Source organism: Rhinoderma darwinii, chromosome 13 (assembly GCF_050947455.1).
Source record: "Rhinoderma darwinii isolate aRhiDar2 chromosome 13, aRhiDar2.hap1, whole genome shotgun sequence".
NCBI lineage: Eukaryota > Metazoa > Chordata > Amphibia > Anura > Rhinodermatidae > Rhinoderma > Rhinoderma darwinii.
In genome coordinates, this window is record NC_134699.1 from 6,841,774 (window position 1) to 6,860,463 (window position 18,690).

An 18,690-nucleotide genomic window follows, 5' to 3' on the forward strand; every position below is an offset into this window, starting at 1 on the left:
TATGCCACCAAAGAAACCCTGTCTCAAAAGGCTAGAGCCACATCGTCCCTAAAGTTTCAGGGCCACGAATACCAAATATTTGCGGACCTTTCTCCGATAACTATACAGAAAAGGCGAAATATGAGAAACCTACTGGCTGTTCTACAAAGCCGCCATATCAAATATCGATGGGGATACCCTTTCAAGCTCCAATTCTCTCTAGCCAACAAATATTATTCGGCCAGCACGGCAGAGGAGCTTCGGCAAATTTTGGTCACCCTACAGCTTCTACCGACAGACGCCGCCCGATCAAGTCAACTTTCTCAGGAACGTCGTGATGGGCCGCCGCTACGTCCTATTTGGAGCAAGGTCCCCCCCCGCAGACCACCCGGGAGATCTGGATCCGTTTATGATATTCGAGATGACCCCGACTGATGGATGAGTACTTTTAACATGTTTCCACCCTGTATATTGGTTCTCTTGCGGCGGGGACTGATCTATTTGCTGAGTGGCGGGCGGTAGCGGAGGCCATGTTTTGCTGTATCTGGAATAAGTTTGCTGCTTAACTAGATGCAAGGTTTATTGACTTGGCACTAACCATTTATTTTTATTTTTTTCTATTAATGTGGTTGTCGTTTTGCTGTCCTGCCGGCTAGACATACTTTGCCTTGCCTTTTGGCGGCACTGTGTGTGTGGCCTGCAGGAGGTCAACCGGCAAGATAATTCCAAGTAATTGTTGCCTTGATTGATGGCTATGTTTAATTTTGGTTATATGACTGAACGCGACTCGGCGTGCCTGGTCCGCCATCTTACTTGGGGCAGAATGTTCTGGAAATTCTGTATCTGGAATAAGTTTGCTGTTTAACTAGATGCAATGCTCATTAACTTGGCACTAACCATTTATTTTTATTTTTTCTATTAACGTGGTTGTCGCTTTGCTGTCCTGCCGGCTAGACATACTTTGCCTTGCCTTTAGGCGGCACTGTGTGTATGGCCTGCAGGAGGTCAACCGGCAAGATAATTCTAAGTAATTGTTGCCTTGATTGATGGCAATGTTTAATTTTGGTTATATGATTGAACGCGACTCGGCGTGCCTGGTCCGCCATCTTACTTGGGGCAGAATGTTCTGGAAATTAATGTTCTCTCCCCCTGGCCCATACTCCCTTGCTAGTTTTCCCCTCTCTGTCATTGCTTTCCCCTATATGTCATGACATGGTGTTTAAGTTCACCTCAACAGATTGCCGTTACCACACCTTTGTGCCCAGGTGTTGGCGAACCCGAACTCTATCAGTAGTATCCCCTGTGCTACTGTCCACCCTTTTCGGTCGATTTTCGGACGAATTTCCCTCTTCAGTTTTCTAAATGCATAATTGTCTCTACACCCCTTTTTACCTATTCTGTTTCTCCCTCCCCTCTCTTTCCAGCCCTTCTTTCCCTTTCCCCCTGCCGGTCAGAACTCATTATAAAATCATCAGATCATACATATGGCTACTTCTGCCTTGAAAATAATCTCTCATAATGTCCAAGGCTTCAATTCGCCACATAAACGATCGAAGGCATTTCATTTCTACAAAGCCTGTCATGCGGACATTGTCTGCCTCCAGGAAACCAGGTTCTCTGTTGCCTCCAAACCACAACATCTTAGTGCACACTTTCCTGTTTTCCATTGTTCTTATGCCCATGAAAAGCGACGCGGGGTAGTTATTGCCTTCAGAAAGAATCTCCCTTTTCTTTGTAACAAGGAAATTCTTGACCCTACTGGTCGATATGTGATTCTGGTCGGTACTCTATTTGATGTAGAGGTGACCCTAGTGGGATATTACGGACCAAATGAGTTTCAAACAGAGTTTTTTTCTCACTTATTTAAACAGATAGATGCCAATCGAAAGGGCTTGCTAGTGGTCATGGGCGACTCAAACCTGGTAATTAATCCAGCTTTAGATAAATCCCCGACCCTGACATCATCCACACCTCAAACTTCCTCGTCTATGTTTAGTGACATGCTACAGGCTCACGATCTACATGACCTGTGGAGGGAATTACATCCCAATACAAAAGATTTTACGTTTTACTCCAACCCCCACTCCTCTTTTAGTCGCATTGATCACATATTCACGTCTCAGCGTTCATTACCACTATGCTCCGCCGCAAAGATACTTAGCACACCCTGGTCTGACCACAACCCGGTAGAGGTCTCCTTCTCTTCTCTAATCCCACGGGGGCTATCCTTTAATTGGCGACTAAACGACTCCCTTTTGACATCCAAAGACTCATTCGCACAGATTGAAGAAGCGGTTAAGGAATACTTTAACTTAAATGTAGGTTCCACGTCTTCGCCGATCATACTATGGGAAGCCCATAAAGCCACCCTGCGGGGGACTCTCATTAGGTTGGGGTCTATTAAAAAAAAAAACAGAGAAAAGAAGATAACAGACTTATACCAAACACTAGCACAAAAAGAAAATGCTTGGAAACAGACGCCTTCGCATGCTAATAAAGCGTCAGTTGAGGCTACCAGATTAGAGCTTGACCTTTTATTGACGGAACAGGCTGAACGTAAGCTACGATGGTCCAAGCAGCGCTATTACTCGCAAAGCAATAAACCGGGTAAACTTTTAGCACGTCAGCTGCGAGTTCCCGCTGCGCCAAAAGAACCAATTAGATTGCGGACAGCCTCCGGCACAATAACAGCAGACCCTAATAAGATTGTTTCCCAATTTCAAACTTTCCTTTCCAAATTATACTCATCCCCCCCACCTTTTGATCCCTTGAAGGCTGAGGGCTTGCTAGCTAATTTGGTTTTTCCAGATATTACCTCCTCTAATCTCGAAGCATTGGAAGCTGAGATATCTGAGACTGAAGTTCAGGCAGCTATCAAGGAATTAAAACCTTCCAAATCTCCTGGCCCAGACGGTTTCTCCCCATTATATTACAAAAAACTTTCTCCGCTCCTAAGCCCATATTTGACCCAACTCTTTAACACTATCAGAACTGGCACAACCCTTAGGACACCAACCCTGACAGCCCATATTGCAATGATCCCCAAACCTCAAAAGGATGCTCTTCAAATTACCAATTATAGGCCAATATCCCTCCTGAACACTGACATAAAAATTTTAGCTAAAATCCTGGCGGTTAGAGTAAACCGCTTCCTTGACGGGATTATACATGGAGACCAAGCAGGCTTTGTCCCTGGAAGACAAACAAGCGACTGTACCAAGAGAGTTATATCCTTGGTTCACCTAGCACGCAAGAGAAATGTGGCGTCAATGCTTCTCTCGCTCGACATTCAAAAAGCCTTCGATACAGTATCTTGGTCTTACATGGATTTTGCCTTGGGGAAGTGGGGTTTTGGTAGCCACTTTATGTCATGGGTGCACGCCCTCTACTCCAACCCTACTGCTAAAGTCTGCTACGCGGGCTACCAGTCTGCTTCTTTTCCTATTGAACGGGGCACCAGACAAGGATGCCCTCTATCCCCTATTCTATTTATCCTAGCACTTGAACCCCTAGCCATGATGATTCGCCAGAATCAGAACATTAGGGGACTGGAGTTAGGGGGAGTGCAACATAAATTGTCCCTCTTTGCAGATGATATGCTACTCATGCTCTCCCAACCCCTTATCTCCCTTCCTAACTTAATGCAAACTCTATCAGATTTCGCTGCTATTTCTGGACTTACTATAAACCCCGCAAAATCTATCGCTTTAAATGTTAATCTATCACAACAAACCCTGCACTCACTACAAAGCCATTTCCCCTTCCAGTGGGCCGGACACTCATTGAACTACCTGGGTATCCAGTTGACTCCCTCCTATGAGCAGCTGTATTCCGCTAATTACCCCCCCCTTATTCGCTCAATAACATCTTTGATGACATCCTGGCAATCCACCTATTTATCTTGGATAGGCCGTATTTCTGCAGTCAAAATGACCATCCTTCCAAAGCTTCTTTATTTGTTCCAAACCCTGCCAATCAAAATCCCAGCACACATTCTGCGCCTCATCCAGAATCGGATCTCATCTTTTATTTGGAAGGGAGCACGCCCTAGAGTATCCAAGTCCACCCTCTGTTCACCAAAGGCAGATGGGGGACTGGGGGTTCCGAATGTCTCCAAATATTACCAGGCAGCTATGATAGCACCCTTAACTAAATTGCATGCTTCTGCAAATATGCCTCTATGGGTGTACCTGGATATTCCGGAGATGTCGCCAACCCCGATCCAATCAGTGCCCTGGTTACCTCCCTCTTTCCGCTCCTCCCACCTATCACCCCCACTCATGCACATTTTATCGGTATGGGACTCAGTTAAATATTCTAGCAGATTGATCTCGCCGCATCTTCCCCTCCTTTCCCTGTGGCATAACCCTTTATTCTCCCCAGGTACAGACAATTACCAAGCCTTTAAATGGTGGTGGACTAGTGGTATACTCAGAGTCCATCATCTTCTAACGCCCACCCATTCCCGGATTCTCTCGTTCTGTGAGCTTCAGACCTCTCAGCAGATTCCCAACGGCGAAGTGTTCCGATATCTACAACTTAAGAATTGGATTACTTCTCTTCTCCACAACAAGACTGCTTCAGACTCTTACTCACAGTTCGAGCGAATCTGCGAAAACAACCCTAATACTAAAGGGATCATATCAGTCTTATATAAATGGCTCCTTAACAACCCCACACCTGTTCCCCACACATACGTGGATAGATGGCACCGGGATCTGGGGGTGACGCTCGAACCAGCAGATTGGCATAATATCTGGAGTATAGTATCACACTGCTCCATTAACACAAATATTTTAGAATCGGCTTATAAAGTCATGATGAGGTGGTATTTGGTTCCTAGCAGACTTGCACGTGCCTTTCCCACCTACCCTGCCTCTTGCTTTCGTGGTTGCCACTCTCCCGGTGACATGCTCCATATTTGGTGGTCCTGTCCTAAGCTTACCCGATTCTGGAGTAGGGTATTTGGTCTCGCCCAAAGTCTGTTTGGCATTATTATAAGAAGAGATCCGAAGATAGGCCTTCTCCATCACAAACCCCCAGAGCTTACGAACGCACAATTTCGGCTATTCTCTTATATCCTTTTGGCTGCAAAAATAACTATAGCCCACTCTTGGAAAAAACATACAGTAACTTTTGCAGGGGTTAAAACTAGAATGGACCAGATGTTTGTGAACGAAAAACTCACAGGAATCTTACTAGATAGGGTTGCCGGGTTTGAGTCGCTTTGGTCGCCCTGGATTAGCTACGCATACCCTCACTTACCTGCCAATATGATCACTGCTTATTAAGTCCAGTGACTTTTCTTTTCATTCTAGATTTCTGACCGGCTCCTCCCCCCTTACCAATCCCAGTTTTCCGCTATATTCTTCCCAACCCTTCTATTCCCCCCTCCTCTGTCTCTTGTTGTATAGGATGTTTCCTTTTCATATATTGATCCTACATTTACTGTCATTGCATTCACGAATGCTTGTCATTTTGTTTTTTATAACAACATTATAATTCATTGAGTGAAATGGTTTATATTCAATTTTATTTTAATCTGTTTTTGATATATGTCTTTTACCTAAATGCAAAAATGTTCAATAAAATTTGTTGAAAAGAAAACTTCTGACATGTCACTATGACATGTCAGAAGTTTGTCAAACGTTTAGTTATCCTTTAGGGTATGTTCACACGAGGGCGTCCGTTACGGCTGAAATTACGGGGATGTTTCAGCCTGAAAACATCCCCGTAATTTCAGCCGTACCGGCATGTGCAGGCGCTTGAACGCCGCGTCCATTACGGCCGTAATTAGCGCTGCTATTCATTGGAGTCAATGAATAACGGCTCCAATTACGGCCAAAGAAGTGACAGGTCACTTCTTTGACGCGGGCGTCTATTTACGCGCCGTCATTTGACAGCGGCGCGTAAATATACGCCTCGTGTGAACAGACAAACGTCTGCCCATTGCTTTCAATGGGCAGATGTTTGTCAGCGCTATTGAGGCGCTATTTTCGGGCGTAATTCGGGGCAAAAACGCCCGATTTACGTCCGTAAATAGGCCGTGTGAACATACCCTCAAAGAGGACCTGTCAGCTCTCCTGATATGTCTGTTTTAGTAAATACTTCAGTAAAATAGCAGTTCCGGAGCATCTTTTCGTATAACTCTCCGTTGTACTGTTCCTCTGTTATTCCTCCTAGAAAAGTATGAAGAAATTGACAACTGGGTGTTACCAGTTTGGCGATGTCCCTACACAATCTGACACTGTCCAATCATTATTTACAGTCTCAGACAAGGGAAGTTGTGACATCCAATGGTTAATTAATTTCTAAATTTCTAGGAGGAATTACAGAGGAAGAGCACAATGCAGTTTTTTAAGAATAGATGCTCCAGAGTTTAGATTTAATGGGGATTACAAGTATTTACTAAATAAGACGTATAGTACAGACGTATAATAGGTAAAGTCCAGAGCTGCATGCAGACGCTGCTGTGGGGCTGCCATAATAAATCTGCTGAAAAGTCCATTAATGGAAACAATGTCGCTCCAAAGAGGTCTATTATTTAGCCATGAATGCTGTGTTATGCTTTCATTTACTTAGGCCTGATTTACACGAACGTGTTAAACGTCCGTGGGACGGCCGCTGAAACAGCGGCCGTCCCACGGACCTATGTAATTCAATGGTGCCGTTCACACAGCCGTTGTTTCAGCAGACCGTGTGAAGGCTCCGTGCGAAAATAGGACATGTCTGTTCTTTTCGCACATCACGCATCCCTCCATAGACTCTCAACTATGGGGGATGTGTGACATCGCGTCCTTCATCGCTGGGCACGGATGCACTTCGGACGTGAAAAACTGCAGTTTTTCACGTCCGAGATGCGAAGCGTTTGTGTAAATAAGGCCTTACAGTGATGCTGCAGGCAAAATTAACATAAGCAACAATGCTACTCTTCTATGTATAATAAGCAATCCAACCGAAATGTAGTTACCTGGAGTTATGGTGGTTGTTGTTTCCTCTGTAGGCTTTTCTAGGCCTTTTAATTTCAATAACCTACAATGCAGAAGCTCTTACTAACAACCTGTATCATTATAAAGGACAGTTTTTCCTAGAGACAGTGAATCTAGTGCTCAGTATTGATAAACCAATAACTCCAGCAGGTCTGCAGTAATATGTTGATGCTTTCCTATGGAGAATATACATAGGTTACAAGCTCCCCTTAATATAGATTTGTACATGCAGCTTATTTAGACAACACAGAAGATTTACCGTTGGAAGATGTTCCAGCTGCAAACATCACCACCCTGGTATCTAATGAAGAAATTGCCTTTGTCCTGGAGCCTGTCGATGTTTCAGGTACAAACTACAGCATGAGTAAACAGGCATAGGATATACAGTGGCCGTGATGTATTAAAATTTGTAGGATATAGATGTAAGTGAAAATTTTATGGTACTTTATTACCCGCTTGCACTGGGGGTAATAAATTACCTGTGATTTTTTTCACTTACATCTACTATATATATATATATACATATGTGTGTGGGTGTGTGTGTGTGTCCATAATTATGGAAGCGCCTATAGACTTCTATGGGATGTCTGTGCCGTAATTACAGACAAAAAAGCACATGTTCTATAATTTCTACACCACGGATACCCATCCGTAAAAATACAGAAAGGCGTCTGTAGCCCATAGAAATGAATGAGTCCTCAAGTACGGTCGTGTGCATGGTGCCTAAGCTGGGCTTTCAACAATGCAGCAAAGTAAAATCAGAAATGACGTAGAATTGTCTCTAAAAAGCAGTCTTCATTTATAAGTCATAGAAAATAAAAAACGAAGTAGGAGGAAGCGTAAGTTAATGGTGGATGATTTGAAGGAGATCCCAAGCAGTCGCATGCACGAGCAGCTGAAGGATACATCGGACACCATCAGGACTTTAGATATTGCTCCCCCAACCCAGTACCTCATGGAGTGGAAGCAAATCGGAGGAGTGCAATGGCTGCTGTCTCACCCAAGTCAATCCATAATCAACTCTGACCTGTTACTGGTAAGGAGCATCTGCACCTAAAACATTTTGTGTCTATTCACAGTGGTTAGCAACATTACCCTCACTGGTGTTCAACTTTATCTTTTGCTTACTTATGTATGATTGCAAATAGGTGACGCCTCCTACACACGGAATTTCTGTAGCATGACATAAGTAGTTCTTAGCAATAATTTGCATTGAGTTAGGCCTTATTCATACGAACGTGTCCGTTTTGCGCGCGCAAAAGTTCAGTGCGACATGTGTATATGGTGTGTGGCTGCGTGATTTTCACGTAGCCGGCATCATTATGATACTCCCTTTTTATGTGACGACACTGTAAAGAAGGAGGGGATTTTATGTTTCCCTTCTCTTCTTTACCAGTTGTAGCGCGAATCACTCGCGTCACCCGGAAGTGCTCCCGTGTGCCGTGCGCGATTTGCACGCACCCATTGACTTCAATGGGTGCGTGCTGTGCGAAACACGGGCAAGTATAGGACATGTCGTGCTAATGAATTGGACCCCCACTAACTCCCATCCCACAAAGTGTGAAAGAGGTTTTGTTTTTTTACACAATTGGTAAAGATGCTTATTTGACAGGTTATTGTGAGCTTAACCCCTTAACGCCGAAGGACGGATATATCCGTCCTCAGCAGCTGCTAGTTCGCGCAGGAGGACGGATATATCCGTCCTGTGATGGCGCGGGTACTGAGACTGTACCCACGCGATCAGCGGCAGGAGCACGGCTGTTATACACAGCCTGGCTCCTGCTGCAACTGCCGGAATCGAAGCACGCGCCGATTACGGCAGTTTAACCCATTAAATGCCGCTGTCAACAGTGACAGCGGCATTTAATGTGTTTGACAGAAGGGGGAACTCCCTCTGTCTCCCGATCGGCGCCCCCGCAAACAAATCGCGGGTCGCCGTCGGGTTTCCATGACAGCCGGGGGTCTAACAAAGACCCCCAGGTCTGTCTTCAGCATCTGCCTGTTAGGCGATGCCAGAGGCATGACCTAACAGGTTGCCCGTCAGTTTTACACTGACAGGCAATAATGCTTTGGTATACGAAGTATACCAAAGCATTATATATGCGATCTGCACATCGCATAGTGAAGTCCCCTGGTGGGACTAAAAAAAAAAAAGTAAAACCGTTAAATAAAGTTTGTGAAAAAAAAAATAAAAAAAATTACAGTCAAAGTCAAATAAAACTACTTTTTTGCCCCAAAAAGTGGTTTTATTTAATAAAACGGTCAAAACAAATCACACATACACATATATGGTATCCCCGCGATCGTAACAACTTGACCAATAAAATGAACACATTAATTAAACCGCCGGATGAACGGCGTCCAAAGAAAACGCAAAAAACAACGGCAAAATTCTCTCTTTTCTCCCATTCCCCCCATAAAAAATAAAATAAAAGTTCATCTATAAGTCCTATGTACCCCAAAATAGTACTAATGAAAACTACACATTGTCCCGCAAAAATCAAGCCCACGTACGGCCACATCAACGGAAAAATAAAAAAATGACGGCTCTTGGAACGCGGCGATGCAAAAACAAGTAATTTTTTTCTAAAAGGGTTTTTATTGTGCAAACGTAGAAAAAACATATAAAACCTTTACACATTTGGTATCCCTGTAATCGTGCCGACCCATAGAATAAACTAAACATGTTATTTACGCTGCATAGTAAACGGCGTAAATTTATAACGTGAAAATTAATGCTGGAATAGCTGCTTATTTTCAATTCTCTCCTAAAATAAAGTTAATAAAAGTTAATCAATATATTGTAAGCATCTAAAAATGGTACAATTACAAAATACAACTCGTCCCGGAAAAAACAAGCCCTTATACGGCTATGTCGACGGAATAAAAAAAGAGTTACGACTCTTGGAATGCGAACGTGGAAAAACAAAAAATAATCCTTGGTCATTAACGTGCAAAATGGCCCGGTCATTAAGGGGTTAAAGGGGTTTTCCTATGAGAGACATTTATGACATATCCACAGGATATGTCATAAATGTCAGATAGATGCGGGTCCCACCTCTTGGACCCGCACCTATCTCTAGAACGGGGCCCCCCTATCCCCGTTCTACCTTTTTCTGCTCCCTTTGCCTCCCCGGCCACTTCCTGACTATATGGTCGGGAGTTACAAAAAAAGCGTAGCTCACTAAGCTACGCTGTTTCCGTAACTCCCATTCAGTTTCCTAATTCATGGTCGGAATTCACCTGCTTCTGCCACAACATAGAGCGGCAGAACGGGGTTCAGGGGGCCCTGTTCTAGAGATAAAGGTGGGACCCGCATCTATCTGACATTTATGACTAAGGCCTAATGGACACGACCGTAAAACCGCGGACCATAACACGGTCGGCGGTTTTACTGACCCATTCAGTTCTATTGGCCGCGAACACCTTTCTGTATCGCTACGGATGGCTGTCCGTGCCGTACAACTGTGCCGGGAATTATAGAGCATGTCCTATTTTGTACTTTGTATGGGAGCAAGGCCCAAAAATGTGGGCGGCCGTAGGTGGCTGGCCGTGCCCACAATTGCAGGCCGTGATTACGGGCACAGCCGTGTGCATGGGGCCTTATCCTGTGAATATGTCATAAATGTCTCTCATGAGAAACCCCATTGAAAGGGGAAAGGAGACCAGAACAGGGATACAACTGGATGGACTTGAGAGAAAAGGGGACATTTATTTGAAGACAGTAGAAACGGTTCTTGGGAGCTTCGTATCAAGGGAAGGCTGTCTGTGTGGAAAGGTTGGAAAGACAAACAGCTGAACAGAAGAGGGAATTAATAAAGTGCACGGTAACTATAGTTACATCCGTATATCAACCGTCAATGCAAGTCAGTAGGAAACATATTGAAACCATATCGTATACATTTCAATATATTTTGCATGTGTTTTATCTGTTGCTTATAAATGTACAACACTCCAGTATGGAGGAAAATATAGTGTGCACTCAGCCTATGTGTTTGTATGTGTCGTTTATATTGGTAATGTCAATCTTCTATGTTTATGTCTCGGCTCATTTATAAGTAACAGGTTTTTTTACATAAGCAAATGGTTGTTCTGAAGTGTAATGTCAAACACTGACACTGATAAGTATTTATTTCCATACAGCTTTTTACACAAATCCAGAAGGTGGATATCCCTAGAGATATGCAGGAAGAACCAGAAGCCACTGAAATCGAAACACTTCGTCATGAGCAAGAAGAGACAGGTATGAGTACAGATAATATGCCACTGCCTCAGTATGATGTACATTGATATACAGTGATAAAGCAAGGAATATGGCAGCCCCTACTGGACGCCCTGTATCACAATTGTCTTTGGGAAGTGTTTTTCTTGCCTAGAACACCGTGAAATCATCTGTGCAATTTATAAAATAAAAGCTTAAAGGGGTTGTCCGAGATTTAATGACTTTGTGTTAATACTTGTAATTTATAAATGTAAATACATTTGTAATATACTTACATTTTCCAAAGTGGCCCCGTTTCCAGATCCTGCCGTGGGGTACCTGACGGGTGACGTCACTCTCTGCACTGGCTCTGGCCGCTTTGTTGATCTTCAATTCTTTGCCGGGTATACGACACGTCACTTGTGACGTGGTGTGTATCGGCTTGTTCTGTTGTAATGCGCGGCCCCTGCTGTTATCTCGAGAACAGCAGGGACCGCGAGAACAGCAGGGACAGCGCATGCACGTTACGGGCTGTGAAGCAGAACAAGCCGATATGCACCACGTCACAAGTGACGTGTCGTATACCCGGCAAAGAATTCAAGATCAACAAAGCGGCCAGAGCCAGTGCAGAGAGTGACGTCACCTGTCAAGTTCCCCACGGCAGGATCTGGAAACGGGGCCACTTTGGAAAACGTAAGTATATTACAAATGTATTTACATTTATAAATTGCAAGCATTAACACAAAGTCATTAAATCTCGGACAACCCCTTTAACTCTTTTTTTTGGTTGCTATATATGAGAATGTTATACCTCATATATATGATAATCTTTTACCTCAATCTATATTTGTGCTTATCTGTGTTCACAGATTTACCCCAGCTGGAGGTCACAGATGTCAGCTCCTCCATTGCTGAAGATCCGCTATGTACAACGCTAGAATTGAATGACTATCATCAAGCAACGAGTGATATAAACAGCTCCGTGCATGAGGTAAAGATTCATGCTTTGTGCATCAACACAAAAAATACTGGTGCTAATCATTCTATATGTGTCCTGGGGGTCAGTTGTCAAAACAGAGAGAATCTATCATCTACACAGATTCAGTGATCGTTGAGGATGTTTTTACTGCTTGTATTTGTGCATAACGTCGAAGGCCCCCCCATGCACACGACCGTAATTTTGATCTGCAATTAAGGATCCGTAATTACATAGTTACATAGTTTGTACGGTTGAAAAAAGACACATGTCCATCAAGTTCAACCAAGGGATGGGAAAGGGGAAGTGGGATGGAAAAGGGGAAGTAAAAAATTTCTAATTGTGGATCAAAGTACGGATCCATGCATTTCTATCGCCCACGGACACCTTTCCGTATATTTACATGAAGATGCCCGGGCCGTAGAAAGGATCTGCAAAAATTAGGATATTATTATTATTAGGATACTATTTTTTGAATTTACGGACCATGCTCTTATACTTTAGAATGGGAGCACGGCCCGCAAATGCAGGTGACTGAATGCAGCCGTCCACGCCCCTTAATCACGGACCGTGTATAGAGGGCCCTAAATGTGTGCATTGCCCTGCCCAAGAGTACGTGTGGAGACATGTAGCAATGCATGACATGTTAACGTGTTACTATGGTAGAGATCTTACATTTTTCCAGGAGAGTAAAACCAATACTCCCACCTCAAAGGTGCTCTTGTGGATTCCCAAATATGTCTCCTCAGGGTGCAAGCAAAGCATCCCATAATTGTTGGTCAATGCCAAGACTTTTTGACTGCTTTACCTGCCCCCACACCAAGCATTGTTGAGCAGGTTAAAATCAGTTTGCCATGTATTTTGCTACACTATTTGTAAGCCAAAACCAGGAGCGGGTCCAAAACACGAAAGAGGTATAAATTTCTCCATTATGCTTTCTCAGTTTATGTTCCACTCCTGCTTTCGGCTTCAAAATACTGACCAAAATACTGCAGTGTGAAAGAGGCCTAAAAAGTGACGGCTCTTGCTGTCTGCAATCTTGGGAACCCCTTATTAGATTCTAAAGAACACTAGAATTCTGCGGAAGCCCTTATTACAAACACAGTGCTTTTATATTTTTTATAATAAATGTCTCTTGGAAATTAAATGGTTTTATCTTATCCCTTTCTTTTCCTTTACTCTTCATGTGGTGCATTTAGTCTGTTCCTACCTTTATTTTATGCTATGGTGTAATAAAGGTCCGAATAAATTCCATCTTTCTTCTATATGATGCATGAGGATTTATATTCAAAGTGTTCTTGGCTCTATTCCAACGACCAACTTGTCTCCCCTTTAAGACAAGCAACTCTTATTGGAAACCAAAGGTCATACAGCCTGTCAATTTTATGATACAACTCAACCAATAGACTCCCTGATTTATTTGCCACTTGAAGAATTAACAACCGGAAGATTTCTCTACTTCATCAAGGATGCTCTTTTTCAACTTTTTCTCGGTTCAATCTTTTTATTAATTTCCAACTGAAATAAGTATGACAGTAAATACAATTACAGCTTATACATAGTGTAAATCCAATCATACATTGCCGTCAGGTAGCTAAGAAGCATAGGAAACTCAGAATTAAAACAAACAGACAAACATAGGAACAGTCCACATGGGCCAATCGAACCTCCGTAGAGGTCATTTATCAAAGCTATCGATTATTAAGTCATCAATGCATATGTCATGTTCAAAATACATCTTCATTAACATTATTATCAAAGTACATTCAATAACATGTGAGTTATACCTTTTATTTATGCTATTGGGAAGTGCAATTTAAATTATTTCTCCATGCGTCCCAGATTTCCAAAAATGAATGGAAAGAGTTTGATCCATATGCTATAATTCTTTCATATAAATAAGTGCTGTTGATAGAAGAGACTACCTCCATTATAGGGGGAATGGATGTAGATTTCCTGTATCTTGTCACTACAATTTTCGCTATTATCAGTATTTTACATATCAGAATTCTATATCTCGGAGGAATAACATGAATACCTATAAACAATAGAGCTAGTTGAGGTGATCCAAGTACGGAGCTATTAACGAGAGTTGAAATGAGGCTGAAAATCGACCGCCAATAACCTTGTAGAAATGGACATTGCCATAAAGTATGAAGCAGGGTACCTCTGTGACCGCATCCCCTCCAATATAAATAGGAGGAATTGGGATACATTTTACTCAAGCGATCCGGAGTATAATACCATCGTAGCATAGTTTTCATTGCAGATTCATAGTGCGAGCTACAACTTAACGATTTATTTACCCATCGAAAAGCATTGGACCAATCCCCACTCTCAAAAGTAGTACCCAGGTCCTAAACCTTTGTTTTGGTTAGAAAACAATTGAAACATGGAATTGTTACAAAAGAACTTCCTATGACTAGGAGTCGCTAAAAAATGTTTGATCTGCAAATATTTATATCTATCTATGGGAGAATTGGTTCTATCTAAACGGGTATTAGAATGAGAGTATTCATGAAATTTTGTCCAAAGATTAATCTAAGCCGTAGTCAACGGAGAGACGCATAGAGGAACAGGCAGCTTCCAACAGGAGGCCAGCAATAACATTCAATCTGTACCCAGTGTTTGCTGGTATCCATCTGCCACCAGGAAACCAATGGAGATACTAGTGAAGCTATATAATAATGGTAGATCTCAGGCACTCCCACTCCCCTACTATCCTTAGTTAGCAATGTATATGAAGTTCTGGGCTTACGCCCTGCTCAAATAAATTTCGATATTATTCTTTGTATGGATGTAAAAAATGACCTAGGGATCAAGATAGGAAGGGTACGAAATAGATATAAAAGCTTAGGGAGCAGCATCATTTTAAAGGAGGCTATCCTTCCAATCCACGAAATGTCAAATTTAGTAAGCCGTTGCGTCTCTAATTGAATAGTATGTAACATTGGTTCATAGTTGCGTTTATAAAGATGCTTATAGGAGGAAGTCAGGACAACCCCTAAGTAGTTAATACATTCTGACTGCCATTTAAAAGGGAATTTATTTTTCAGGAAGAAAAGCGTGGGTTGAGGGAGATTAATAGGGAGAAACTGAGACTTTAAAGTGTTCAATTTATAATACGAAATAAGCCCAAACTCCGCAATCATTTCTACAACTCTATCAAGAGACTCCTCTGGATCAGAAAGTGCGAGAATAATATCGTCAGCATACAGTGAGATCGTATGTGTACAATCCCCTATCGTTATTCCTTTTGCTAGCGGTTCTATCGAGAGGACAAATATCAGAGGTGATAGTGGACACACTTGCTGCGTCCCTTTGGAGATAGAGAACTCCTCTGAAAGGGACCCATTGGTAAATACCCTGGCTGAGGGTGCAGAGTATAGTGCCATGATGGCGGTCAATATGTTACCACTAAAGCCCATATGTTCAGGAACCGAGAAGACATACGACCAGCTAATGTGATCAAACGCCTTCTCGGCATCCAATGATAGCAAAACCGAAGGAATTCCTCTAGACTCCAAATAATGTAGGATGTTGAGTATACGTCTAGTGTTATCAGGAGCCTGTCACCGTGTAACAAACCCAACCAGATCCGGTATCAGAGGAGCTAAGCAAACAGCCGATAATTTAGCATATATTTTTAGGTCCGAGTTAAGCAGGGATATAGGTCTAAAATTTTGTGGCATATCAGGGTTTTTCTTTTTCAACTTTTTAATACTTTCAAGTCTTTGTGATCCTTTTTGGTTTTATCCAACTATTGTGAAAAGTACCCTGAAAATTGGAAACTTTGCAATAAGAAATAACAGGAGTTGTGTTCCCTGTTATCAGCCATTTCAGCCTAGAAATATAATGATTGTATTGTTCTTCAATGTCATGACGAACATGAGGTCCAGAAAAAAAATCCTGTCATTATCACTGCTTTTTTTCTTTACCCCTTTCGGCATAACGGCACGAGTGCAACTGCAACCTCAGCAACCCCAATAGCTACGCGACTTTCAAGGGATATAGATCCGTGTTCCATGCTGAATTTTATGAGATTATTAACAACAATCTGTATTTGCTATGTCGTAGATGGAAAGCATCAGGCTTTTGGTGTGTTCACCGTTCCTTTCCGTGCACTAACAGACGTGATATTGGCTTTCTAAGTTGTTTGGTTATAGAATCTGGTATATCAGTCATTGACGTCTTGATTGCTCATTCCACAGTTTATGCGGCTGTTATGAAAACTGAGAGGTCCATGGATGTCGGATCTGGTCTCTGTAGCTGGTACATAGTTCATTCAGAAGTTCTGTTCATTCATTTTCGTTTCTTTCCTAGCCTTTCATTGCTCTCCGAGGTTTTTCAGAAAAACTGGAGCGATCATGGGAAACATTCTGCCTTTGTTTTAGGTTTCTGATCTTCGTGTAACCTAAGGAGGCTGGTACCTTGGAATTAAACCCCATTATTGGACATGTGGCCTTCATATATGATGATGTCACTAACCTATGTCTGCATTGTTGTAGGAATATGTTGATGATTTGTTGGGTAATTCTCCGGGATGTCTGGATGAAGAATTTAGGGTGAGTATTGGGGACCAAAGAGTAATTCGACTTTGATCTTCAAATTCTGCAAATTCAGTAAAGTGCAGGCACAAGTATTAAACTAGTATTAATTGCTGTTTTATCTGTGACTACTATGCATGTTGTTATATCCTCAGGATCCAGCACCGGGTGTCCAGAACAATGATGAACAACGATGGAACAAAAGAACACAAAACCTCCTCAATGGCCTGCGAGTAAGAACCATGTTCATTGAGACAAGTAGAAGAATGTATTGCCCTTACAAAATATGGCAAAAGCCAATGCCGTAATTAATGGTTGTATAATGTAACAGTAAACACATAACAAACCATAGAAAAGAACCGTGAAAGTGAACAGTCCAGAGTGAAATGTTTTATTTATTGTTTTGTACAGAAGCTGAACCAGTCCGGCGTGAGCTCCTTCAGTTTGCAGAACGTCTGTAAAAACAACAAGCGGAAAAAGGTATCTACAAACTTCTACAGTTTCCTGGTGCTAAAGAAACAGTCTGCCGTGAAGATGACACAGAACGTTCCGTACGGCGACATCACCATCGTACCAGGGCCCACGTTCCATACCCTGTGAATTACAGCTCTCTAAACCCAGGCATGAGCTAAGGGGGCACGCTATTATTTATTCCAAAATCTCTGTTTGTCTCTTGTAATTATAAACTTATTTTAATTATAAACAGGTAGATGTATCTTAAGTTGAACACCCCATCACCCACAATCTTGCACACTCCACGCTTTCATTGTAGTCATTTCAAGCCACACATCCGAAAGGTTATGTATAAATTACACATTCATAAACCGGACCCATACTTTGCAATAAATACCACTAGACTAAGGCCTCATGCACATGGGCTCATACCGTACTTCTGTGTGCCTATTTTTATATACAGCACGAGGCTCTTTTTGTCATGAATGTTCCAACACACCGTATTAAAAAGAATACAAAGGCACCATACAGCCGCACGTGGAGTGCCTACAGGCCTGTAACGCGGGTCAACTTTGACATTGAGCCCTATAATTTTTCAATATACTCACTGTTAAAATTTGGCCATAAAGCACTAATGTGCGTCTTTGGGGGAGGATGCATCCCATCCATACGGCAACAAGCGTATATAATAACCAGACAGTTGTGGTCTCCAAGATCAGCACAGGGAACAATTCCAAATTTGTTACCAGTATACATTTTTAGGACACGTCTCAGTTATAGGATTTGGTCATCACATGACCGTATCACCTGTATATAAGTGACCGCTATTCTGCGGATCATGTAGCTACAGACCACACAAGCTTGAGCATCATTATGTCATATGAATGTGTAATCTCCATTGCTCCACATATAATATCTGCAAAATCCAGGGTGCATTGACTGCAACAGAATACAATCTACATAACTGGAGCTCCATAGAGTAACAACCTATTTAATGCATTATGAAGTCGTGTTGTCAACCATTTATTTCATTTTATTTATATACTTTTCTTCAATAAATTATTATACACCTGTTCCTGCATTGTTGTAAAGGCCATGTTTTGTTTTTACTATAATGCTAGAAACTATATCCCAGATTGCATGTTCTAATGATTCTGTGTAAAACAAAATATATCAGACATTAGACTGGAACTGGGTTTGCCCATCAGGGACATTTATGGCATAGTCACAGGCTATGCCATAAATGTCAGATAGATGCAGGTCCTACCTCTGGGACCGGCACCTATCTCTAGAATGGGGACCCTTAAACCTCGTTCTATCTTACTCGGCTCCCGCTGCCTCCCGTCCACTTTCTGATGTACATGGTCGTAAATTACGAAAACAGCGTAACTCGCTGATCTACACTGTTTCCATAACACCCATAGAAGTGAATGGCAGTTACGGAAACAGCTTAGCATGCGAGCAATGCTGTTTCCTGATTACATGGTCGGAAATTACAAAGTTGCCTGGGGAGTCAGCAGGAACCGAGAGAGGTAGAACAGAGTT

General features: G+C 42.4%; 1 protein-coding gene across 6 annotated transcripts in view; it reads left to right on the top strand.

Annotated features, from left to right (window-relative positions):
- The window catches only part of RAD21L1 (RAD21 cohesin complex component like 1), a 31,797-nt gene extending 13,577 nt beyond the window's left edge, over positions 1–18,220 (top strand). For 5 of the 6 annotated variants that reach the window (XM_075845914.1, XM_075845912.1, XM_075845915.1 and 2 more), the window contains exons 8-14: positions 7,201–7,314; positions 7,775–8,004; positions 11,112–11,211; positions 12,039–12,160; positions 16,654–16,710; positions 16,848–16,925; positions 17,104–18,220. In XM_075845914.1, coding sequence (XP_075702029.1) covers positions 7,201–7,314; positions 7,775–8,004; positions 11,112–11,211; positions 12,039–12,160; positions 16,654–16,710; positions 16,848–16,925; positions 17,104–17,292 — 890 coding nt within the window. In that variant the 3' untranslated portion in view covers positions 17,293–18,220. The remainder of the gene's footprint in view (positions 1–7,200; positions 7,315–7,774; positions 8,005–11,111; positions 11,212–12,038; positions 12,161–16,653; positions 16,711–16,847; positions 16,926–17,103) is intronic. The other variant, XM_075845916.1, reaches the window with a different exon arrangement.
- Positions 18,221–18,690: the final 470 nt, after the last annotated feature.